The sequence below is a fragment of the Balaenoptera acutorostrata genome, chromosome 3, assembly GCF_949987535.1.
Source record: "Balaenoptera acutorostrata chromosome 3, mBalAcu1.1, whole genome shotgun sequence".
Lineage (NCBI taxonomy): Eukaryota > Metazoa > Chordata > Mammalia > Artiodactyla > Balaenopteridae > Balaenoptera > Balaenoptera acutorostrata.
In genome coordinates, this window is record NC_080066.1 from 105648289 (window position 1) to 105674555 (window position 26267).

The following is a 26267-nucleotide window of genomic DNA, read 5'->3' on the forward strand; positions in this document are numbered from 1 at the left end:
CACCCCAGGCTGGGCATGCCAGATTGAGGTACAGAGTTGCCAGGGTTATTTTTCTGGAGTCCTGTGATTCTCAGCCATCTATCTCCCTATCAAAGGCTCCATCAACTCCTTTCTTATCAGAAATGACCTCTCCATCATATTCTGTAAACTTTCCCCAAAAAGCCTCTTCCCCGTTTCCTTAGTACAAGCCTCACCAATGAATGGGCTCTAGAATAGCTGGAGGGGGTCTGGGTCTGAAACTTGGACCAAGGAAAGTAAAGCTGACCCACAGGGCACAGCAGCTCGGAGGGCCTGGGTGGACCCAAGACTAAAGTATCCTTCCTCTCTTTGGGCTCTTCCCTGTGCACTAAATTGAATATAGCGATGGTAACGGCATGCATGCCTGTGTGTGGGTGAGTTCATCAGCATTTCCATGCTGGATATATGACCAGCCTGACCCTGAAGCTTCCCAGAGCTTACAGGGCTTCCTGTTCTCAGGTTCCTTTGTGGGTTACGAATGGTCAAATGGGCCCCTGAGTGAGTTTATGGTTGACACCTATTATCCTCACTCACAGATCCAGGGCCAAACAGCCAAAGCAGAGAAGTAAGTAAATATATGAAAGGGTGAGACCCAAATACGTGCCCAGGGACAAGCATTCCAGCTCTACAAAGTGTGCACAGCGCTGGGAGACAGGATTACCTTAACCATCACAATCCCTCCACTTTGCCATGGCCATAGGACAGGGCCTTTGACAGGCATCTATGGAGTGTGATTTCCTTGGTCCCCGTGGTTTCTGCTGGGCCTCAAATCACTGTGTGACCAACTCTGCAGGGAACAAGCTAACCTTTGGAGGAGGAACCAGGATGTTAGTCAAGCCGAGTGAGTACCGGCTCTTGAGCCACAGTTCAGTCTCCAGCATTGAAGCAGGAGCCTAGCCATCAATTTTAAACTGAATGCGCTGTGTTGGCCCACGTTAATCTGTCTCAAACTTGCCTTAGAAATGTGTAGTGTTGCTCTTACACATAAGCACATAGGTATGCACAAATTCAGTGTGGGTAAAGGATATCGCCATCTTGATATTTTCTAGGGTCTGTCTTCTTAAGAAAAGGAAAACAATTAAGGCACTTTCCTTATTTCTTCACATCATTTGTCTGATTGTCCCACAAGGTAGAGGAAGGTGGAAAGCAATGATTCTCTCTATTCAGAGTGGTTAAGCGATTTGAATGTGGTCACAATAGCAGGGCCAGGACCCATGTGTTCTAAGGTTCAATATATTGCTGTCTGTACTGGGCTGCAGCCTCTATAACCAGCATTCTGATCTACCTCCTCTGGCCCTCAGTTTTCCCAATTAACGCAACTGAAATATTGGTAATTCTTATCTCCTGGCTCACAGAAAGTGTGTGAGGATTAAAAAGACATTGCTCTGAAAAAGTTGAGCTGGAGGTTTGTTTAGAGTGCTTTATTTTATTTTTTTGAGGAAGGGGGTGGATATTGTTTTTGTTGTTGACGATATTGTCCTTTTCATTAAGGAAGAGAATAAAGAAGGGAGAGATACTTGAAAGCCAAGGTGATATGATCAATACGTGAACGTGTACAAATAAATCATTAAGGCATTCAGCCCGGGGCCAAAAGACAATGGATCTTACTCAGCCACTCACCAACCATGCGTCCATGGGAAGCTCTCTAAGCCTCAGTTCATCTATGACATGGAGATTATGATTCCAGCTCTGTCTAGCTCAAAGGATTTTGTAAGACTCAAATGAGATAATGTATGTCAAATCTCTTTGAAAAGTATGGGCAGTCAGGTGATTCGTGATTTTTTTGAGTCAGATTTTATGAAAAATTCCATTTGAGGGTAAACTTGAGGATGAAAAAGCTTCATGGATCTTGGCTATGGCAGAGAAACGGTTGAATTTGGATATAAGGTGAACCTTTCTAGTTGTGAGAAAATAGAACGTGAGAATTGGTGACTAAGACTGTCCCTGGAGATCATCAAAACCTGAGATCACTTGGGAGAGAAATGCTTGAGGTTGTGAGCTTGTAGGAAATGGTTTCGGAGGTTTCCTACCATTCCAAAGAATGTATGAGTTTAAGACTTTTCTTGAGTTTACCTAAATATGTGCTTGGTGCTGAACTGGGTTTCAACCAAGTGAGAGAACCTGGGAGAATTCCTGTGCTTGAAAATGAAGCTCACTTTGGTTTTTGTAATGAAATAGATCCCTGTGGGGTTTTTAAGCAGCCTGAAGCTGGTTTTTGGAAGGGGGACCACGTTAAAGGTGAATCTTAGTAAGTATTGCCATGAAATTTGAATTCAATTAGTTACTGAGACATGTAACAGGCTTTTTTGTTCATTTAAGTGGACTGGCAAATGTCCTTGGTTTATTCAGATTTAGTGGGGAGCAGAGCTCTCCCTGTATCCTCCCCATCGTAACTGTAAGAGCTCATTTTGCTGGGCAATGGATTGCATTGTTTGCCAACTTAATAGGGAAACAGGATGGAAGAAGTCTCCCCATCTCAGTGGCCAGCTCCATCAGAAAAGCCATCAGAGAAACACTCTGAGATGCTAACACCTTCTCTTCCAGTTGGCCTCCTCTTACAACCTTGATGCGTCAACAGCCAGTGCCACAGTTTCCAATTACCCAGATAACATCCCAAAGTCACTTTGGAAGAATCTCTGTCTCATTTTGTCTTTCCTAAGCAGGAATTTACATGGTAGAACTAGATCTAGTACTTCAACAGAAAGAAGGCATGATCTAAGCGTCCATGGCCGTCCCTGACACTGTGTGATTTGGAGCCAGGCTTTGATCTTTCAGGCCCTCTATTGGCTTTTCACCTCCACTGGTGAAATTTTTGAAGGAAATGTGTCAGAGTTGTCTAAAGACCATCTGTAAATAGAGGTGATGATTCATTCCTCCACGCTTGGATCTCACTTCAGATAATATCACCTCCTCAGAGAGACCCTTCTTGCACAGCCATTCTAACAAGCCACCAAACACAGCCGCTACCTGATTCTCCATCCCGTTATCCAGCCTGATTTATTCCTGTACTTTCATCACTTGATACTGTATTATCTATGGATTTGTTTCTGTGTGCCTCCCACTAGACTGTAAGCGCCACGAGGACTGGGACAGTATCCTAGCAGCTTTCTGCTCTATCCCAGCGCTTAGCACAGTGCCTTACACATGGAGGTGTTCAGTGAATAGTTATTGAGTAAGTGGAGGACACACCCCCATCTACCCTCTCCTTCTCACAAAGTAACAGAGCTTTACTGTTGCATTCCCAAACACTGAGAGCTCACTGAGTTCCTTGCCAAAGGCAAGGACAGAGTACAAGTGTCCATTGTTTGTAGTTATATACACATTGGAGGCAGTGAACAGGTACTCAGGGTATTTGCAGGGCCTCGTTTCACTGTGCCTACCAGGCAGGAAATGTGTTGGTCTTTGGGAAAGGAACCACCGTATCAGTATGTTCCAGTAAGTACCTGGTTATTATTGATCATAATGCCTGAACTTATCCTGCAGACTTACATTGCACACATGACTAAATGTGTCCTTATTCTTTAACTCAAGGAGTATTGGGGTTTAGTGATGAAAGCCATCAAAACAAAATGAAAAAAACAGATGCTGTCCCTCGTGTCTAATACTCCAACAATATCCCCTGTCCCACCCCATGCTCACAAATTTTTTAAAACACACTAAACTGATAAAAGAAAGAAAGATTACCTACAGGGATAGGAGCAATTTTCTAACCACTGGTAAAATGAGCTCGTGTACAGGAATTGATTCCTAAGTAAAAATGGGAATCAAAGCTGATATGCTTTGGCTGGTAAAACAAGATGACTTGGTGAAATTTTTGAAGGAAATGTGTCAGAGTTGTCTAAAGACCATCAGCTGGACTCTTCTCAGGCTTTCCCCTCCATCAATTCTATTGTGCTCTGAAAAGAGGCTTTCAGAGGCTTAACTCCATGGCTTAGTCTTTATTTCAATAATAAAAAAAGGGGGAAATCCCAGCCAGAGTTCCCAGGAAGGAGGATAGATACATGCTAATCACATTAATCTATTATCAAGGTAGCTCAGGAATTCTTGGCAGGCAGCACGGTGCTGTGATTTATAATACATGCATCTTTGGGACTGGGGCAAGATTACCAATAAAACCCAGTAAGTAGACAATATGTCACTAAAGTAGGAGGCTTAATGTGGCGACTGAGACCCGTTGAACTTACTGCAGTATTTGTAGGGCCCAAATATCAAGAAATGCATGGTTTGTGTGGATTTAAGTGCATTCTGAAATAGAAAGAAATGTTAAAGTAATGGCACAGAGGCTAGAAAGATCTAACTGTGGAGGAAAAATAGTAGTGTCGATGAACCAGAAATAACAGACTGACACAGCTCCGTCAGAGAGTGGATCATAATGAAAAAGGCAAAGTTTGCCTGAACACTGCTAGTCCTAATCCTGGCTTGATCGGTGCATCTGAGCCACAATTTCTTCACCTGTAAAATGAAAATATTTCATCTCACCTGATAAGTTTTTTGAAAGATAAAATAAGCTAATGGATATGAAAGTATTTTATAAACTAGTAAATGCTATACACCTGTAAAATATGATTGTTTTCAGAACAAAAAGAAAAAGCTAGGACAGCTAGTATAATTCTTTCAACATGAAGAGAATATGTAGATTCTTAGTAAAAGAGCTATTCTCATGTGGATCTGTAGCCATAGGCATCGGTGAAAACCACTCTCTCTTCTACTGAAGTACAGAGATTCACATGTCACCCACATGAGAATGGCAGAAAGGAAGCCATTCTGTAAAGGCCTGAAATGCAGTGTGAATTCTGGGGGTAACCAAAAGGTTACCTTTGGAACTGGAACAACGCTTCAAGTCACCCCAAGTAAGTCTAAATTCCTAAGCACTTCTCCTTACTTGTGTTGTTGTCTCTCAGATTGTAACATTTGGAGCACATAACGGGGATGTAATAGGCCTTTTCTGGCCATTTTCAGAAGATTTAAATAAAGATATTATAGAAAGATCCCTCATCCAACCCTTAACATTATAATAGTTTTATTGCATCCAAGTTGTGTTCTTTCTTAATAGAAAAGAAAGCCAAGACACTACCCATGAGGCCAATTGAAAACAGTAAATTTGCAGAGCATAAGAACCAAAGAGAAGGCAAGTGGTGTTTTTTACCAGACCTGAAGCAGAGTGGGTGCCCTTTAATCAGGACGCCTGGCTTTGGGGACAGAACAGGACTCGAGTAAGTAACCAGGCTACCACTAGGCCTAAGTCTGCAAAATAAGTTGACTGTAGGAGCAGGAAGCTGTCACTCAATGATCTGGATGCTATTCCATGAAGTTTCAATTGATTGAAGTTAAAACTAGGAGAGACACTATGGCAGGAATCTAAAAATTGATAAGTGTGATGGAGACAAAAGGACTAGATACATCTGCGGGATGCATAGAGTTGAAAATCACAAGTTTGGTGGTGATAGACCCAGAGCGATGAGGAGAGAGAGGCTTCATTTTAAGTGTTGCACAATAAATGCCCATATTTGAGTTGAATGGCCTGTGTGTTATGTGGAATGTAAAAAGAAAGTTAAGATGTAGTCCCCTTCATAGGTGAAAGGGCTGTATCTCTCAGTCTTGGGTATGCGAAGGGTGTGTGGGCTTGTGGGTGTTTTTGGCTGACTAAGAAACACTGTGGGAAGGGTGGAGGCTCTACATGGATCTTCGGGAGCGGGACGAGACTGCTGGTCAGGGCTGGTGAGTAGAGTATCAAGGGAACAACAGGAAGATTGATGAAAATGTTTTCATGTCTCAGGAAATGATCGTGTGATGGAGGATACGCTGGAGTTCGGGGCATCACTGTTACTAGAGGTCTAATGTCTGGTTCTAGCAAGAGAATTAACCCCAATACAGCTGCAATCTCAATCTCGTAGGAAGGAGGAGAAGGATTCTTCACTGATAGCTCCTCCTAACATGTATCTGTCCTATGTTAAAAAGTCTCATGTCTCCAGGGTACTTGTGTAGCAGTGCTGGTTCAGTGTGCTTAACCCCACATCATCTGTTTTTCATTTGTAAAATAAGGACAATAATATCAGAGTTCATGGCACAGTTAACGGCCCAAATAAGGCAAGGTGATATATAGAGATTGTCAACCCACTTGGCATGTGTAGGTACCCCATAAATGCTGGTCTTCTTTCCCTTCCGTAAGCAATCAGAGGTTGGAAGACCCAACACTGCAGGCCATTTTTGTATGGGGGGTTGCTACAGTGTGAATTCAGGATACGACAAACTTACTTTTGGAAAGGGGACTATGCTTCTGGTCTCTCCAGGTAAATGTTGACCCAATCCCACTCCTGTTTTCTCGTTCTCTGGTTTAAGACTTCTACATGTTATTTCTGTGTTTTACCCTTGTGGATGCATCATCCTTGTTTTATCAGTTGACCTATGAATTTAAGGTTGAGCCTTCATGGAGCACTTTGAAAAATGAAAATAACCAACAGAAGAGTTGGATTAGTAGTATTAGAAATTGAATTAGTTGAATTAGTAGAACTAATTTGCTAGGTAGAATGGAATAGAGACTAATACCCAGATAATTAAGACAAACCTGGTTTCTCCAGAAATAGCCTGGCTTCCTATTTAAAGACTAGACTGTAGCGTCACCCCAGGTATCCCTCCCATTCCTCTTCCCTCTATATCCCCAATCTAGCTGAGGAGTCTTGGACAATCTGTGACACATACAGCTACAGAATTCTTTCATTACTGAGAAGATCTGCCTATTAAAATTGAAAGATCCTTAAGAGCAGAGGTTCCTGTTATATACCATGAAGTGTCTAATATGGTCCTTTTACAGAGTAAGTGCTTGGTAAGTGCTTGTTTAATTGAAATCAAATACCCAGAAAAATCAAGTTTCCCGGCCAAAGGGAAGAAGTGAATATAGTAAGCAACACTGTACATTCAGTATGTGGTGGAGAAGGAAAAATACTAGATTGAGAATCAAATAGACCCGTGTTTTTGTCTCTGCCACCAACTAGTAGTGTAACTTGGAGCAGATCCCTTGCCTCTAGGCCTCAGTTTTCTCCTCTATAAAAGGGGAAGTAGGTCTGTTGATGACCCCTCTGCCCTCCTGGCACCAGCAGCCTATGAATTTATTCCATTTGGGGTGGGGGGAGCTTTTTTCTCCTATGAATAAGTCAAATAGCTATATTAAATCTTAAGTATTTTCTAACTCATCAGGGTAAATCAGGAAAAGCGGTGAAGTGACAGAGGGAGTTTATTGTGAGGCAGCGGACACTGTGGGACTCATGGGGAGGGGCAAGCAAACTCACCTTTGGGAAAGGCACCCGGCTAAAAGTGGAGCTGAGTAAGTGTGCAATTCTAAGGTAACTACAAAATGTATTCCAGTGACGGTGAATGAGAGAAAAGATGTTATTTTTGTCATTTGTATCTTATTTATAATTAACCATAATCTAGTGCTGAAGTATTAAGAATTGTGGCACCCAGATAAATTAATGAAAATATTCAAAGACTGTCCAAGAACATTTTCTTTAAGTTAGAATTTAGCAAGCTGTTAAGACTTTTCCCAAGACGTGAGGCTGACAGAAGCTCTGTCCAGTATTAGAGTTTTTAGCACTAGAATCGAGCTAAATGGAGCCAGAAAGAGGAAAAAAGCAGAAGAGCAGAAAATTGCATGGCCCTGATCTAATAGAACTTTCCTGCTTCCACTGCCATTGATTCTGAGACTCATTGCAGGAGACTATTCAAGGTCACTTGACCTATGCTCCAAATAAGCCCTACCAAGTTCATTCCAGAGATGATGTCCCTTTGCACTAAACATTATTCAAGAAGAATCAGTGAAGTGCAGAGAAAGGAGCCCAGGGCTTCTGGTTGCAGTCTAGAGTTCTAGATTTGATTGAGCCCCAACTGGCAGTGTGACGCTGAACAAGTCATTGCCCCTCTGTGTGCCTCAGACTCTTCCAGTGTGAGATGAGAGGGTGGAAGCCCTCAAAATCTGTGGTTCTTACTCCTATACCATCCTAGAGTTTATACAACCCAAGGGTATGGACTCATGGCTATTTCACAAACAAGTTCTATAACACTAAAAAAACCTTGTTAATCAATCATTTAACTTAACATATAGATCATAACCACCACCTCAGTTTCTATGATGTGTAGATACGATCCTAGGGGCATGACAGACAGTATTGATTATCTTCAAACAACTATGGATCAAGGAAGAGTATTCCTATTTTACAGAAAAGGAAACTGAGGCTCAGAGAAGTATGCCCAAGATCCCAGGGTTAGTGAGTGGAAGGGTCTAGATTCAAACCACGGTCTGCCTGCCTGATCTCAAAGCTTACTCTTTCTACTACATTATGTCACAGACCCTGTGCCAGGGCTTACCTAGAAATGAGAGAGGATGCCAATCAGAGTTAGTAAGGAAATACATGGAATTTATCTTTTCCATTCTTAGATACTGCCATGACTTGAGACATGGAGCTTTGGGAAATCTTGACTTGGATGCCCCAAATCTAAAGGGTTCTCTTCCCGTTTTAATGAGGAAACAAGTAGTACAGGGGCTGCTGGGAGAATTTACCCCAATGGAGAGAGGAGACAGAAGAGCTGGCAGCAGCCACTTCCTTATTCTGACTCTCCCTTCCCCTCACAGTTTCTTGTATTTTCCCCATGCAGACCAGTGTCCAGTGTAACCCATCTATAAGTGCCTGATTCATTTGTGAGTTATAAAAATATGCAACATTGAAGGCACTTTGGACATTGCTGGATCATAGAACTTTAGCTCTGAAAGGGAAATCCAAACCTCTTTTTTTCCAGTAAAGAAATTAAGACCCAGAGAGGTTGGTCGAATTGTCCATTATCATAAAATCAGTGAGAACTAGGGCTGGGATGAAAACGTGGGGATCCTGGTCCCTGGGCCATATTCCATGACTACTGTTTGGTGAACTAACCCTTCCAGTAGGTAGGAGGTATGAGATTGTTCATGAATAGGAAGAAACCAAATGGATTTACTGGGAGAATATAAAAAATTGCTCCTTATTATGAGCACCTTCCCATAGGCTCCCTGGGCCTGCTTCACAGCTATGGTTAAAAAATGGAAGGAAAAGGAAGCAGCCTATTTTGTCACAGCACAAATCACTGTGGGAAATAGTGGAGGCTCCAAAGTTGTCTTCGGGACAGGAACAAGGCTATTTGTTGAAGCAAGTAAGTTCCTTGAAATAGCCTGATTTTTATTACAGTTGAAGGATATCTGTTTTCACTGATTTCCCCCCAAGGGTTTTGTCTGCTATTTAAGTAAGAAAATGTTGCATTATATGTATCCATGAGCCTCATTCATGCCAGAAACATGTAGTAAACACTTAGTAAGTGTGGATGGACATAACTACCCTAGGTCCCGTCTAGAACTGCAACTCTGTAATTACATAAATGGCTTTTTCAACCTGAATATTCATGACATTTTTTATATAATCTACTGCATACAAAGCAGGATTTCCTATTGAGTTGTGACATTTCTTGTCATCTTCCAATGGTCTTAGAAATGAAGGTTAAAGAGTAAAATTACACGCCTCTTCCCACTTTGGCGCATGTACGCAAACTCAGGAACATGCTTAGTAACTAATTTGTGTGTGACTCAGGAATCCCCAGCTGTGGTCCAGCTATAGGGCACCATTTGTATAGAGTTGGCCCAGTTATAGGGTACCATTTTGTATAGAGTTATGTCAGAGTGTGAACACAGGTTATCAGAAATTCGTATTTGGAACTGGCACCCAACTTTTGATCAGCCCAAGTAAGTCAGCTCTCCAGAAATGTGTAACCCCACCTCCAGCATTGGGTTTATATTTATATACATAACATTTGCTCTGGTCTATAATAGAATATTATGATGAGGATGATTATCATTATTATTTTCACATCATTATTATTATTATTACCACTACTGTTTTGTTATTATTGATCATACCAATGCTGCTAACTCAGAATATATTTTTTCTGCCATATTATTCGTTTTACCCTTTAAGGAGAATCAATGTCAAGGTATCAGGAGAAAAATGTTTGCGTTTCCTTTGCAGTCAAGTACTTGTTCATTCAGTTTCCCCCTCTCTGCTGAGGGTCCATAAGAACTTCACGATGTTGTGGTTTTTATGCTGCCTCCTGATTATCTCTGAGAAATGCTTCCTTGGTTTTTCTCTGCCTAAGCACTTAGGTTTTGCAGCTCATATTTACCAAAAGTATACTTAGCTTTTAACCTCTCCCAAAACTGGCCTTCTTGTCCCAATAATTATGCACAGTAAAAGTCAGTTCAACTCAGTAAGTGCTTATTGAGTATCATCAAGCCAGGGGCCATAGGTGGTTTAAAATGAAACAAACAAACCAAGAAAAGAAGAAGCATAAGATGCGGTTCTTGCTCTGAAGGACTTCCAGTCTTGTCAGAAAAACAAAACACTCACCTGTTAAAAGTCTAATAACAATTCATATGTGGGTGCACCAAGCAGGGTGCTGTGTGTGGTCACGCGCAGGACCTGGGACCCTACTGACTGGAGACAGGACAGCAGTGACAATGGACAGTCCATATTCCCTGGCAGAGAGCAAGCAGGATTCCACCCCTGTGTTTCTGGAAAAGGATTTAAGACTGTTATCTGCTGAGATGTTTGACTTTCTTGACAGAAAGGCCCCTTGACAGAAAGCAGCCTTGACTTAGGTGAGGATAGAAAAAGTAGAAACAGGAATGAGTCAGGCGTGAGTCACCCAGAAACCTCGCTCAGCCCCAGAGAGGATGCGGTGACTCTGAGTCACGCTGAGGCATGTTTTTAGCATGTGCCCTGGCCTGGCTTGCTGGAAATGCTCTTGCTCCTACTCTTTCTGGCAAAGTGAAAAATACATTTTTGCATATGCCCCTGAGGCAATGGCGCCTTCCTCTCAGGCGGGGCAGCTGAGGTGGGAAAATGCAGGCTGCTGCCTGGTATCTATTTTCTTTCTTTCTTTTTAATTTACTTATTTATTTATTTATTCATTTATTTATTTTGGCTGCATTGGGTCTTCGTTGCTGCGCACGGGCTTTCTTTAGTTGTGGCGAGAGGGGGCTACTCTTCGTTGTGGTGCGCGGGCTTCTCATTGTGGTGGCTTCTCTTGTTGCAGAGCACGGGCTCTAGGCGTGCGGGCTTCAGTAGTTGTGGCTTGAGGGCTCTAGAGCACAGGCTCAGTAGTTGTGGCGCACGGGCTTCAGTAGTTGTGGCTCACAGGCTCAGTAGTTGTGGCACACGGGCTTCAGTAGTTGTGGCTCGTAGGCTCTAGAGCACAGGCTCAGTAGCTGTGGCGCATGGGCTTAGTTGCTCCACACAGCATGTGGGATCTTCCCGGACCAGGGATCGAACCCGTGTCCCCTGCATTGGCAGGTGGATTCTTAACCACTGTGAGGGAAGTCCCACTGCCTGGTATCTTTAGAAACACGTACAGCCACCCGGCCTATGTAGGAGGCAGGTTTTTCACCAAGTTTTGTAAAGGTTCTGTGTTTCCCAGAGGAGAAATAGCCAGAGGCTGTTTGTTGATGGCTGTGATGAGGAAAATGGAGGTGATGGGTAGCATCAGGGCTGAAGCTGCTACAGCCATTAGGGAGTCTCTCTCCTGTGCTTAGAGCACCCATCAGAAGGAAAAGGTTAGGATCAGCCTTCCAGGATCCCAGCTTTTAGAGCTACTGGGAAGCGTGTGTGTCCTCCATGAGAGGGTGGGCAAACCCAGGACCTTTTTGTAATGCACTTTCCCAGAGTGTGATTATGGGAACAGATTCACTTTTGGAAAGGGGACTCGAGTATTCGTCACACCAAGTAAGTGAGCCAGGATCCTCCTGGACATATGACCCCCTCCCCCACCCACCGTTCTTCCTACCCCGTAGGTACCGGACAACTTCTTATGTCCATGGGAGGGGGGAGGGCATGTCCTCCATCAATGCCACCCCTAATGTCCTTAGAAGCTCACTGTGTCAAACCTTCGTGTGCCCCTTGTTTCTTCCACCCTCCCTTCCTCTCAGCATCTCCACTGACAATATATTGAATAATATAAAAATCTCCTTTGCCGCCCATCCTGGGAGCACTTGTATCTGACAAAAGAGTAGCAGAGTCACACCTTGTTGTGGCCCCAGGCAAGCAGGGTGGTGCTGGAGGTACGGCCGCTGGGGAGTTGCTGCCCTGCTTCTCCACTGACAGGAGCGTGTGCTTTCTGCTGGGTAAAGGAGGTGAGGAGCTCTTCTAGTCCCCAGTCCCTGGCTCCCATCACCACCCCTAGGCTCAGGGTTCCAGGACCGCTGTGGGAGATTCCTGCAACTCTGGGGGCGTTGGCCAGTGTTTCCCCAGATTGTTGCCCCAACCACTGGAGCAATAGGTAGAGGGAGGTCACATGAGACGGGTTTTAGCGAAGGCTTTCCTCGCTGTGTGTATCAGGAAGAAACTATGGACTTATATTTGGAAGAGGGACCAGGCTTGCTCTTCATCCATGTGAGTGTTATAGAAACGGTCAAGGGGTATTTTGTAGACAGAGGATATATGATGGGAGGATACTGCAAAAATGAGGGAGTCTGTGACTGGGCTGCTTCATCGTGAAAGAGCCCTTTGCTGTCTGGGGGTAACTTACCACTGCGTCAGGTCTGATGAAATGACTGAGGCTGTGCTGGACAAGGGTTTTGCACAGTGCGTGCAGAGGACAAATCACCAAGGTTTGAGAAAAGAGGCTTCACTCTTGGTTAGGTTTCTGAAGCAGAACTGTCTTCCTGGCAGCCGAGGGGCCCATCCTGCCCTTCAACCCCATGGCTGAGAATCTCTCGCCACGTCCCCTTGGATCCATGAGGTATCTGTCGCACGTGACAGCATCCCAACCAGAATGCTGAGGCACCCTGGGGTGCTGGAGAGGGCGGTGGGGCAGGGACAGGTCTCCTCTGGCTACAGGAAGCCTCATCCTTCCCTCAGTGGAAAGCATTGCTGGGAAGCACCATATTATTAGCTACTATTTACTGAATGCCTGACATGTGCCAGTGACTATACTCTGTCCTTCAAAGAATTTCTCATTCAGTGCTCACGTCCATCCTAATGCTAGGTAGCTGGTATTAGGCCCATTTTACAGATGAAGAAACAGAGGCTTGAGGCAAGTAGCTTGCCCAAGATCACACAGCTAGGAATAATAGGGCTAGAATTTAACTCTCATCTATTTGACTCCAAGGCCTTACTGTTAACCATGCCACCACACTGCCACCACTGTCCCTCCTGCACTCTGTGAAGGAAGACCCCAGACCTCAAAGGCTACCTGTCTCGTCCTTGGTTTGCCTATCCTGAGCCTTCTTGCCATGGTGACCATGGCAGCTTTGGTCCAGGACTTAGCGTTTCTGAAGAGATGAGTAAAGTCATTGAATTGGGTTGGTAGGATGCAGGTATGGCAGGGAGGGAAGCAGAAACCTAGGGGGACCGATTATTGGGCATAAAGTGACACAGAGAGAAATTTATCATCAAAACGCTGGAACAGGCTGTTCAAAAGCTCCATTCCCAAGAGGGAAGGCTGTAAATGTGGGGGGGGGAGGGGGGTGTGAAGCGCAGGCAGCCGTCCTGGGTGGCAGAGGGCAGGTATTTGTACTGCATCGTACCAGGGTGTGGACACAAGCAGCAGAACACTCACTTTTGGGAGTGGAACAAGACTCCAAGTGCATCCAAGTAAGTGCCTGACCTTAGACTCCAGCCAAAGACACAGAAAGTCCCTACTCGGCTTTCTTAAATGTTGAGTCTGCACTTCCTGAGCTAATTTCTCATGATTCTTCATGAGGCTTGAATGTTTTGAAATTTGAATTCCCAGCCACTAGCTCAACAGCGGTCTATTTTCTAAAGGTAGTAATTGCCAATGGGGCCTGGCCTTTTCATCGTTACAGAGGCAGACTCTTTTGCTATTTCTAGATTCCTTTGAGACAAAAGACCTTTATCAGAAAAGAAATCATGACTGATTATGCCAAAAAAATTTATTTTTGTTACCATCTACTTTTCATGAGAGGTGATAAGTTAAACTTCCTAAAGACCCTGGGCATGGAATACACTCTCACAAAACTCCATATCTAATCAAGAGAGATAGGAAGAACTTAAGGTCTAAATGATACAATAAAAACAATACTGGGTTTAGAAAATGGACCCATACAGAACTTAAAAGATAAATGAAACAGTCCTAATAAAAGAAGGTAGAGGACAGGATTGCATTTAAAATGAATTAAAATAATTAGAGGGCTTTCATTCAACAAATATTTACCAAGCAACTATTATATTCTAAGCACTATAGAAGGAGGGAGGAGGGGAGGGAGGGAAATGCAGAGTCTCTGCCATCCAGGATCTCCCAGTGGGTAAACATCCATATAAAGAGACAATTAAGCCCAGTGTCACCACATCGTAGTGGAAGTACACACAAGTTGCGATGGAATAGCAGAAAGGAAGGCATCCCTGACCTCCTATCCTAGTTGCCTGGTACTTTCATGCATTCTGCACTGCACCATAAGCTCTGTGAGGTCAAGACCCTCTCTCATTCATCCTTACACCTCCACACTCCAGCACAAGGCCTGATGCATAGGTGTCACCTAAGAAATGATTGTTGAAAAAATGCCTCTAGCTAGGAGACTCAGGGAAGACTTCAGTGGAGGGATAGTGACTGTTTAGAACATATTGGTTTAGACAGTAGCAAGTATTCTCCAACAGAGTTGTTAGATTTCAAAACTGGGAGATTACAGAATCCATCTGAACGTGCGTGGGTGGGTGAAAGCCCACTTCTCTGGGGAAAACTTCCTCCATATTTATCTGTTCATTTGTTCACCAAAGCCTCTTCCCTGCCCTGGGTCAGTTCAGGCTACATTTAGAAAGCCTGAAACCCATCATATTTCTAAAGAACCAGAGTTCAGAGGCATAAGAACTACAATACCCTGAGAGGGAAGCAGCACAAATGGGTTTTAGCAGCAAAAAGGAGAGGTCTAATGATAAATACATGAAGTCTATGTCCCTACTTGAGACGTCACCCAGGAAACTTTTCTCCATTTGTTCTAAGGAAACTTTTCTCCTTTAGGACCAGAACCTTCTTTGAAGTACACAGCTCTAAGGTGTGTAGGAAGGTGTGTGGAAAGAAAACCAATAAATTCACATTTGGGAAAGGCTTTAAAGTTGCCATTGTTCCCAGTAGGTAAACCCTGCAAAGTGTTGGGGCGATGTGGTCTTGCATGATGACTGCATACGTATCTGCCCTCGAGCCATTCCTGACAGTGGCAGGAAAATTTGCTACATATGAAGCTGTTTCATAATGATTAGAAAGAAATAATCAGCATTAATGAGGCCCCTAATTGTGTCCGTAGGAGTTGGTAGGAGAACAAACAGATTCAGAACACAGAAAGCTTAAGGATAAAATTAGGCTGAAATTTAGGATGAATTTTAAATTCTTTGAACTAGAAAGGGGACTTCCAGGGAATGTATATCTAAACCTGTACATGTTCCACAGAGGTTAAGGGGTGTTTTAAGAAAAAAAATTCTTGAATCGAGTAAGTTTAAGAAGCTCTAAATTTCTTTCTTGTAAGACTTCTCAGAGCCTTTAAAATGCTACTATGCACTGTTGGTCTTCAGGACTGAAATACGCTATACAGCGTTTTCCAAACTTCTTTGAGCTTAGAATCTTTTTTGCAGAGAAACTTAGGACCAGAGTTCTGTGAATTTCTCACTGAGAAGGACTTGTCTAAACCACTCTCAAACTTTGGAGATTTTTTTTGTCCCCATATGAATGTCAACCCTAATCTTAGAACCCTCCAGAGAAATAGATTCTCAGGCCCCATCCATAGCTCACTCCTGATTCTCACAACCTTCAGAGTTAAGCAGTGCTCCTTGTGTATTGTATGTGATATCCCTATGGCAATATTAGTCTCTCTCTGTCTCTGCCTTCAAAGACTCATAGAACTGCTTTCTAAAAGGAGAGCTTTCATAGGCCTCCCTTCCATGAATTAAGCCCTACCCAAGGTTTTCCGTCTATTGCCGGTGCTGTGAATTTTCCCTCAAGATTCATTTCCCAGTTAATCCCTGGCTCTTCTCCAGACCCTTCCAATTGTCCTCCTTCACTTCCAGTGTGGAACCCAGAACGGGCATCCACCCTCCAGGAAGGCCTGACCTGCTCAAGGCCGGCTAGGAGGGAAAAAGGTCTGTGAGATTATTACACAGAAAGCTGAGGAATTAGGACTCAGTGGGCCAGACTTTTTTCTTGTGCCAGAGAAAGGGGGATTTTGGAGGAGCCTGTAAAACAGGCACAGGAGACATTTCTGCCCCAGTGAAGCTGACCCTGCCGGGGGGGCTAGAGTTCTTGTAAAGCACCCTCCTAGTGTGTGTGGTCTGGTGGCTACAATAAGCTGATCTTCGGAGTGGGGACCAGGCTGACCGTACACCCGTGTGAGTATGACGGTGCAAATGACCAGGGCAAAGTAACTGACAACTTGTCTATGAGAAAACCAGCAATGATTTACGGTAAACTCGAGGATATGTGAAACACTCGTTTCCATTTCTACAAACTCTTCTGGTATCTTAAGATGTTCCCATTTCTCATACTAAAGACAGAAGTGCCAAGGGCCAGTTGAGGAAATGAAAATCTGAGAATAATTTACAGAAACATAAAAAGAGTTGCAGATATTCAGTGCTTTCAAGCAAAACAGATAATGTCAGCACCAGATGATCTGAAGATTCAGGAAATTAGCTAAGTGCTCTTGGGGAAAGAGATGAGTTCATGGCAAACACAAATTCTCCTTTATTGCAGCAGGTAGCTAAATTCCGTGGATGGACTAATGAGCATGGTGTGGGGATACCTGCTCACAGAATCTTCCTCTCTGGAGCTTAGTAGAGCATTGAACCACTCCCAGGGTAAAAGTGACCCAGACCCCTATCTGAATGGCAAATATAACAAGGCACGGAGGCAGGATGGTGTGGGGTTCATAGCAGAGCTTGGGAGGCTGGCAGACCTGGGGGAAAGTCTGGCTCTACCATCTCTAGCTAATTAAGTCTCCACTTTCTCAATGGCAAAATGACAATAACCACATCATAACAAGACAATGCTCAGCATATAGCAAGTAATCAATAAATGGGAGCTTTACTAAATAATATTAATAATAATTATCATCACCATCAACAAGGCTTTGTTATTACTAAACCTTCATTATTGTAAAGGGAAAGGGGAATGACTTCCCTGGGAAATATGAAACCTAAGAAACAAAGACCCAGGGTGCCTTGTAGAATGGTGCCCTCAACGTCCGGTGGGTTTCAGCAGGTTAACATCAGGAAGGTTATTGCACAGACCTTACCCTCAGTGGGGATCCGGCAGTGGTAACAAGTTAAACTTTGGAGCAGGGACCAGACTAAGTGTCCAACCAAGTAAGTAATGCGGGGCAAGGGTGGACATTGACAATTAATTCTTCTTTGTCCAAGATGCTGAGTTGAGCCCAGGTATTATATTCTGTAGGATCCCAAATGTTTCTTTCCACCCATCCCAGAAAATCCTCTCATCCTGCGCTCAATGCTCAGGAAACATCCTTGGGCTACAACCTGAAGAATCATGAGTCAGGTGATGGGCAAGGAGTCCTGGACCTTTCACGAGAGGATCCAGGATACTGCTGCCCTAAGCAGGGGATTTTACTCTACTGAATTCTTGGTTTAAGGAAACCACAACCTCCAACCGAGGGCACTACAGCAGGATGAGGCAGGAGGGGAAGGATTAAGAGACAAAGTCTCAACACAGAAAATCAGAAGGTATACCTCTAAAGAGTGTGACCCTCCATCCCCTGTGAGAGACCAGTGTTTCTGCTACTGAAATAGGAGGTAGTCCAGTGAGTTTCTGTAATGGTGTCACCTGCAGCGTGAATACCAGAGGAATGACCGATAAACACACATTTGGGAAAGGAACGCAAGTGGCCATAATATTTGGTGAGTCATTCTAGGTGGCACCATTTGCAACCCCATGGGCCAGTGTCACTAATCTTTTCCCCGGAGATATTAGTATTACTATGGTAAGGCTAACTGTGGGTGTTACAACTAATTGTCTTACAGAGGCCTCTGTGAACGGGAAAAGCCACACTATCGATCTTGAAAATCTGTGTTTCTCTAGGTCAAACGCATTAAAATTTTACTCTAGTCATTCAGTGGCTAATTTTAAATGCCTTCTATGTGGCCATCAATCTATAAAATGTGAGACTGAGTATGAAGATATCTAAGATAGATGCCTGACCTGTCTCCAAATAGTATAAAAACTAGCCAAAGGGACCAAACTATTGTAAATTTAGCAACCTGAAAACCATATTAGTATCAACCAGCTGATGATGTCAAAAGGCACAGTAGAGATTCAGAGGAATGGAGTCCCGGCTGAAAAGTTGGCCTAGATGGAGAAGGTTTGATGCAGTAGAAAGGATTCGTTGAGTCTGAAGGATAGAGTAAGATCTGTTTGGGCAAAGCAAGGAGAGGAGGGGACTTCCAGGCATAAGGAACACCAAGAAAGAAGGCATGATCTTGGGAATGAACAAGGCACATGATTTTGCCCAAGTAAACACATCTAATAATGAAGTTAGATGGAGAGAAAGCCAAAGATAACTTTATAAACAATGGAGAAAAGGAATACTACAGCCTTCAAGAGAATACAGTATTGATCACAAAACTTGGTATACAGTAAATAATAATAGATCATATATAGTACTTTTATTATTTTTTTTAAAATATCACATCTTTCTCTGAAATGGTAAACTGAATAAATACAAATTTGCTTCAAAGCCTTAAAAAAAAAAAAAGAAAGAGAGAGAGAGAATACAAACAATTAGGGCCAGGACCAGCCACTAGGAAACTGGGAATCCAATTCAAAAATGCAGACCAGAGGTGAAGTTGAGAGGGGCCAGCTCTTTCCATGGACGGCTTGTGGCCTAGACCTCCCCCTTCTTGCTCAGTGGGCTGTAAGAGCCCATCCCTCAGAGGAGGGGAAACCTAGGCTCTCTGTAATGGAGACATTCAGAGTGGTATGGAGGTATTGCCTCCCAGATGCAATTTGGTAAGGGAACCAGAGTTTCCATTACTCCCAGTAAGTTTGTGCAGGCTCACTGCTTCCTGACGCTCACCAGAGCCTCAGTGGAACTCAGACTCAGAGTCAGTGCTGCTAACTCCCATTTTGGGTTCCTGGTGCCTAAGTACCAAGAACAGATTTAGTGGTAAGGGAGCTTTCGATCACTGCTGTGCCCCTGGGGGTCTAATGCACTAGAGCCTTCGGACATGTGCTTCTGCCGTTAGTTCTGAATTTAAATGAACAGCTAGGAACTAGAATAGGTGACTTCCATACTGAAAAATTGATCCAGTCTTGCTAAGGCTACCTTCTGAGATGTCATCAGTGGTAGGAGGCGTTTATCTTGCTAGGGTGAAACAGGATGTCTCTCCTCCCAGGGCTCTGGCAGATGGACCCCTAAAGCCCTCCAAATTAACAGTGACTCATTCTTTGTTTTCAGACAAAAAGGTCTCACTAGAGGTACATGGGGTGTAAAAGTAAAAGGGGGCTTTAAAGAGTCAAGTTTAGGGATCAGTATCCAGCTTTTTTGACCAAAAGGTCTAATTAGCAGAAATTCTGCAAATCCGATGATCACTAGGCCACTTGTTTATCCAACAATTATTTCTTGAGCCCCTAGTATATGGCAGAGACCAGGGACACAGCAGTAATCTAGGGACAGGCCTTTGCTGTCACAGAGCTTACATTCCAGGGAGCCATGTGAAGAGTTTGGTGTAGCTGTACTCATATAGGGCATATAAAGGATTTGAGAGAGGAAATTCAAGCTCTCCAGATCATGGCAGCCCCTGAATGTCATGCCAGGAAGTGTGGGCATCATCCTATAGGCAATAGGGAGTCTCTGAATTATTTTGAACAAAAAGTGACCCGATCAGCTCCATGTTTTAGACAAGTCGTTTGGATGATGAGCTCAAAGAAGAGATTGAAGTGTGGGGAGCAGGAGAGGGCGAGTAAGAGAGGAAATCAGGGGTAGGGAAGCCGCACAGGAGAAACAACAGCCAAAATGCACATAGGGAAGCCCAAAGGGTATCAACTGGTAAAAACAAGACTTGAAAGAGGCTAAAAATCACCTCAGTTCTTCTGACTTCACTAACTGCTCTTTCATTTTGCTCTCTCACTAGCAAAGTTGAGCTACAATTGGCCTGCCCCGGTATCACCCCTCACAGAACTCAAGTTGGCTTTAAGTCTCACCCTCAGCCCCTGGTGTCTTTCCTCATGGTCCGTGGCATTGCTCACTCCAGACCAATGCTGTCTGATAGAACTTTCAATGACAATGGAAATATTCTGTCATTCTTCACTGTCCTATACAGTAGGCATCAGCCACATGTAGCTACTGAGCTCTTAAAATGAAGGTTTATGGTTAATTGAATTTTTAATTTTACTTGATTTTGGTTAGTCTTAATTTCAATAGCCACAAGTAGCTAAAGACGATCACATTGGACAGTGCGGTCTAGACCTTCTCCAGCCTGACACCCCCCTGGCACTAGGACTTGAGTGAGAGTTTAACCAGGACTCAAAGTTGGGCATCTGGCCCCCACAGTAACCCCCTTCCCCCTCTAAGGCCATCCTGTGTCTGGTGGCAGCTTAGCCTCTGCCTTCTTCTTGAGGCCGTGTTCTCTCAGCACCTCCACACCCTTCCATGTCCCCCTCCGCGGTCCCACCCATGACCCCCGCCGATGACTAACAAATCCACTGGCGTGTGGTATTGGTTAATGGCTTCCCGTCTCTCCCCTCCCAGGAAGAGATTTATGCCATAGATCCTTAACCCACGGTGATGGCAGCCCCACAGGTAGATGGAGATTAGAGGGGAGCAGGCAGAATCCTTTGAAGCCAGAGGTTTGGATGTCGCTCACGTGTGACCATGGACCCACCCCTGCTCTGCTGCTCCAGGGACAGCCCCACCGCAGACAGCTCTGCCTTGACTCACCATCCCAAGGCCATGCCAAGGGCTGATGCCCCTGGTTTGGGGTCCAGCTGGATATCTGCATTGCCAAGGCCACCCTGGCTGGCTCAGCTAGTGGGGTGCATTATGCATCACTGGTCTGCAAAACTTTGCATGGGTGGTGAGGAGCTGGGGGAGCAGAGAACCACAGGGGCAGGAAGCTGTTGTCCCAACCCTGCTGTAAACTCTCTGGGTGGCCCCAACGTGTTAATCCTCCAGGCAAAGCTCTGCTTCCTCCTCCAAGGGCAAGAAGTCTGAAAGAATAAACACTGAGGGTTGCATTAAAAACACAAAATCCTATGAAAATACTGAAGAGTCATTCTCAGCACTAAAGAAAAGCCTCCAGCAACTCCTGCTTCCTGGGGGGTGAAGAGTAGAAACTGTGTATTACTTGGCAGCACATTATTATGGCAGTCTCCTGGTAGTATCAAGAGCTACAATTACTAAAATTATGTCAGTATTTCACAGTTTATTAAATATAATTTATATGGAGAAACTCTCATGGCTTCTCAGAATAGCCTGGTTAGGAAAGTGGATGAGGCAACATCCGCATTTGACAGATGAAATTCCTGAGACTCAAGGAGCGGGTGTGAATTGCTCAAGGCCTTGTGTCTAGTAAATGGTAGAGCCAGGGCTTGGATGCAGATGTTCTGATTTAGCGTCTAAAACTTTTATCAGTGAGAGAAATCTCCTGGTGATGCGACCGATCTTCCAACTTCATGCCAGCCTATCATAAAGCTCACATTCCTGTCAATGCCCAACCTTAGTGGGGGAGACCACCCCGGATTCTAAGACGTATGGTTTGCTTTGCTGGACATCTTTTCTACGCTCGCTTTGTCCTGTCAGAACTATACTGTTGCTTATTGTGCCTACTGAGCTTTGAAGAAGTTCCCTTAAGCAGAAGAGTGGGCAGTATCCTTAAGTAGCCCTGCATTTCTGGTTTCCTTGAATGGCAGGCAGGGCCTGGCAGAGAGCATTCACTAAGAGCCTGGCCTCTTGGCCAGGACTCATGGTTTGTGCCTGTCCCTGAGTCCCGTCTGTTGCAACCTGCTGGTGTCTACAATGTTCTTTCCCATCTAAAGCCTGACAAATGTGACTTGTCAGCCCTACAGAGCCCCACTCTTGCCCATCACTGGCATCTGGACTCAGGCCTGGGTTGGGGCAAGGAGAGAAACGAACATCTCCTAACCCGTGTCTTTTGGGTCTACAGATATCCAGAACCCCGACCCTGCCGTGTACCAGCTGAGAAGGCCCAAATCCAGCAACACCTCCGTCTGCTTATACACCGATTTTGAATCTCAAGCCAATGTGTCACAAGTCACGAGGAGGCCCATGGTGTATAGCTCAGACAGCACCGTGCTGGACATGGGAGCCGTGGGTTCCAAGAGCAACGGGGTCGTGGCTTGGGACAGCAGGACCGATGTGGGATGCGAAGACACCTTCAACCAGTCCTTCTACTCCAACTCAGGTGAGTGCAGCCTTGGTGCCGGTCTAAGCTGAGTCTCCTCCTTCGAGAGGCCCGGCTGTGCTCGGGGCTCGGGTCCTTGGTATCTAAAAGCTGCTCTGATTGGTGGTCTCAGCCTCATCAATTGTCAGCAAAGCCCCCTCCCCTCTCTTTACTGAGCACCAGTGAATCCCATGCGGGCAGGCCACAGGACGTCCTGGGCAAAGAGCAGAGGGGGAGAGGCGAGGGGCACACCGGCCCTGAGGCTCACCCACTCTGAGTCCCACCCCCCCGCCCCCGGCTCCACTCAGTCCCTTACTGCTCCTCCAGGCCCCGCCCTGATGCACTTCTCCAAGATCCCTCCCCTTATTTCTCCCTCTCTGCCAAAGGTCTCTCCCAGCTCCTAACCTCACTCATTCATTCATTCATTCACTCAGCGATCACTGATTGTGCATGTACAACATGCCAGTTGCTGCCATGGAGGAGCAAACACATCAGATGAGGGGTCTGCCCTGAGCAAGCCCCACTCCCGTTGCGGGAGACCAACCATCAGCAAGTGGAAATCGAAAGAACTCCAGATTGTAATACGTGCTTTAACTTGGAGTTGGGGAAACAGCCACCTTAGGGACAAAAGTCACAGAAGGGCTCTCTGGGGAAATGCTATTTGAGCTGAGATTTCAAGGCTAAGAAGGTACCAGCCATGCCAAGGGCAGAGAAAGGACCCTGTAGAGGCCTGAGCCAGGAGCTCAGTGAGAAAGGAGAAGGGCAGGAGGAAATGAGATGGAAGAGGTAGGCAAGGGCCACGTCACAGGGCCTCACCCATCATGAGAGGGAGACACTGTTCTAGGTACAATGAGAAGCTGTTGATTGGCTATAAACAGGGGAATGACATCCAATTTACTTTTTTTAAAAATCACTCTGACTGCTGAGTGGGAAATGGATTGTAGGAGCCAAGAGTAGAAGCAGAAAAGAAGCCCTTGCAGCAGAGAGATGATGGAGGCCAGGACGGGCTTGTGGCAGGGGAGTTAAATGCCCATGCCCAACACTATTTGGGATCCAAACGTAGAACCATGCAGGGATGAGAAGGAAAAGGGGGCATCAAGGAAGGTGGCTGGATTTTATTTCTGAGCAGCTGTGTCAATGGTAATGCTGTTTACTGAGTCAGAGAAAACAAACAAACACATTTGGGATGCAGGGGTCAAAACTTTGTGGAACACATGAAAGCATCTATACCCCTCATGGCACTTGTCACTGTGTCTGTTTTACTTCCTCTATCAGACTCCAGACTGGAACTCGCCCAAAGGGCAGGGTATAACAGCTCCTTAGGGCCTTGTGTCATGTAACATGCGTTTAGCACAACCAGTGTTCATTAAGTGAATAAAATGGTGCCCAGAAGCCAGGGTGTTGGTCCTTCAGGGACCACCGCCATCATTCAGTGGCTCATCCCAGCAGGTGCCCATATGGAACAGGTTCTCTCCAGATCTCTGCACAAGGAAGAATGGAAAGGCTGGAGACATTCACCAGCCCAACTTCTGGGGTGGGAGAGTCAGCACGCTCGGGACTCTAAGAAAAATTTCTTTGTTTGTTCCTTTTAGGAATTCCCTGTGATACCAAGATAGTAGAGAAAAGTTTTGAAACAGGTAAGGGAGGGGTCTATCCTGGCCTCACACAGGTTTGTGGAGGCGATGAACCCACAATTATTGGGACGGGATCGAGGTGATGAGAAGGGATGTGTGGATCTAGGAACGAAGTTCTGAGGAACAAGAACAGCCGTCCGAGCCCTGGTCAGAGCTGCCTGGGGACATTCTTAAATCCCTAGATTCCTCTCTCCATCTCTAATTTTCTTTTCCACTCTAAGTACTTTGAGGATGAGTCTACTTTTGCTAGACCAGTGACTCACTCCTAGGCCTCTGTATTCCTTTCAATAGCTCCACTGTCAGCACAGCTCAAGAGAGCTTCTGGGTGGCCCAGGTGTGAAATCTCTGACCAGCGTTTGTGAAGCCCTAGACTAACCAGGTCACCCTGAAGACATTTTCCCTCCACAGCCAGGGGGTTTTGCCTTCTTTCAAGAAGAGCAGCAGAACTCACGTAGGCGGTGACCTTGTCTCTCAAAGATCCCCACCACTCCTCACCACCTACCCTGGGCCCATATTCATTGCCATTTGAGCCATTTGTACTGAGTCATCCGTCTTGTGGTTCAGCCACTAGATTCTCACGAAGGGGCCCAGACCCAGGGGGCTGCATGTGATAAGTTCTGAGCGCCCACCATCCCCATCCACGGAGGGGCTCAGAAATAAAACAAAGAGTCAATGCAGTCAGTGTTTCCCTTTGGAAATGAAATGCTGTTGACCCTGGAGGGATGTACAAATATGTTTATGAGGGGATGTGCACCAAAGCTCAAAGGGAGAGGCAGATCCGGGCACTGACGCCCACCCCACTCCCCACCCTGCTTTCGGTGTCACGGGGGCTGTGCAGACCTGTGCCCATGACCGCTGTGGCCCCTCGGTTTTGCAGATATGAACCTAAACTTCCGAAACTTGTCAGTGATCGGGTTCCGCGTCCTCCTCCTGAAAGTGGTCGGGTACAACCTGCTCATGACGCTGCGGCTGTGGTCCAGCTGAGGTGAGCCGGCATCTCAGCCGGGCGGTGGGGTCTGGGGGTCTGGGGGTGGGTCCCCAAAGCTAACGTCCCCCAGGCTCTTGCTTTTAGGTCCTAAGTCTGGGCCCACCAGACTGCTCCTTTTTTTTCCTGTTAGGAGTTCCCCTTGTTAATAGCAATGGCCCAAAACACTTGATAAACACAATACACTCCTCAGGTGACATTAGTCACCTCGCTTGAGCCATGTCTCCCCTACAAAGTACGAGGAACAGTTGTTATTACCCTCATTTTGGAAATGAAGAAACTGAGGCCAAGTAACATCAAGGGCCACACAGCTAACGAGGGAAACTTAGGAGAAACTTAGGACCCAGACCCATTCATACCCACACCTTCTATCATATCCCTTTCGCTGCAAATCCTAAAAGGGTGGCCCCCAATTCCTTTCCTCAGGCCCTCTGACCCCAATATGGTGAGACGGTATTGTATTCATTATCCACCTTAATCCTGGCTAGAGTCTCCAGACCCTTCTCCCCCAGTACCCCAGGTCATCCCACTGACAAGACCATCCCATCAAAAAGAACCCGGGGGGCTTCCCTGCTGGCACAGTGGTTAAGAATCTGCCTGCCAATGCAGGGGACACAGGTTCAGGCCCTGCTCCGGGAAGATCCCACATGCCGCGGAGCAACTAAGCCCGTGCGCCACAACTACTGAGCCCGCGTGCCACAACTACTGAAGCCGGGATCCATTGGCTCCTAGAACTCTACAAACAGAGGCATCCCCATCACATCCCTAACTGTGCTGCATCTCCTCAGTATGCAGCCTGACTTGTGTTCTTTCTCCTCCCAGGTCTCCAAGAACGTGAGAGCCCCGTGCTCCCTCTCCCCTTGTTCCTTGTCGCCCCTCCTCTCCCTCTTCAAGCAGAGAGGTGCACTCTCTGCCCCCGTGGACAAGAAGGCTCCCTCCACCTCTCTGGCCCCACTGGCAATACCACCAACTGGATCCTACCAGATATGCCTGATCAAGACGCTGAAGAGCTGCCCAGCACTGCCGCCACCCCCTCTGTTCCCTCCCTGCTGCTTGTCACTGCCTGGCATTCTCAGCAAAGACGGAGGCCGCTGCAGCCTCTCCTGGCTGTGGGGAAACTCCCTCCCCGCCCCGCCCCTCCCAGAGACTGCCTCTGATGTCCCACTGAAGGATGGTTCCCAGTGGGTTCTCTTGGGCTCTAGCTCC

At 45.6% G+C, this 26267-nt stretch overlaps 1 protein-coding gene across 1 annotated transcript in view; it reads left to right on the forward strand.

Annotated features, from left to right (window-relative positions):
- The window catches only part of LOC103000087 (T cell receptor alpha chain MC.7.G5-like), a 277458-nt gene extending 251438 nt beyond the window's left edge, over positions 1-26020 (forward strand). The window contains exons 5-8 of the mRNA XM_057543700.1: positions 22206-22463; positions 24035-24079; positions 24954-25061; positions 25884-26020. Coding sequence (XP_057399683.1) covers positions 22206-22463; positions 24035-24079; positions 24954-25060 — 410 coding nt within the window. The 3' untranslated portion in view covers position 25061; positions 25884-26020. The remainder of the gene's footprint in view (positions 1-22205; positions 22464-24034; positions 24080-24953; positions 25062-25883) is intronic.
- The last annotated feature ends 247 nt before the right edge of the window (positions 26021-26267 follow it).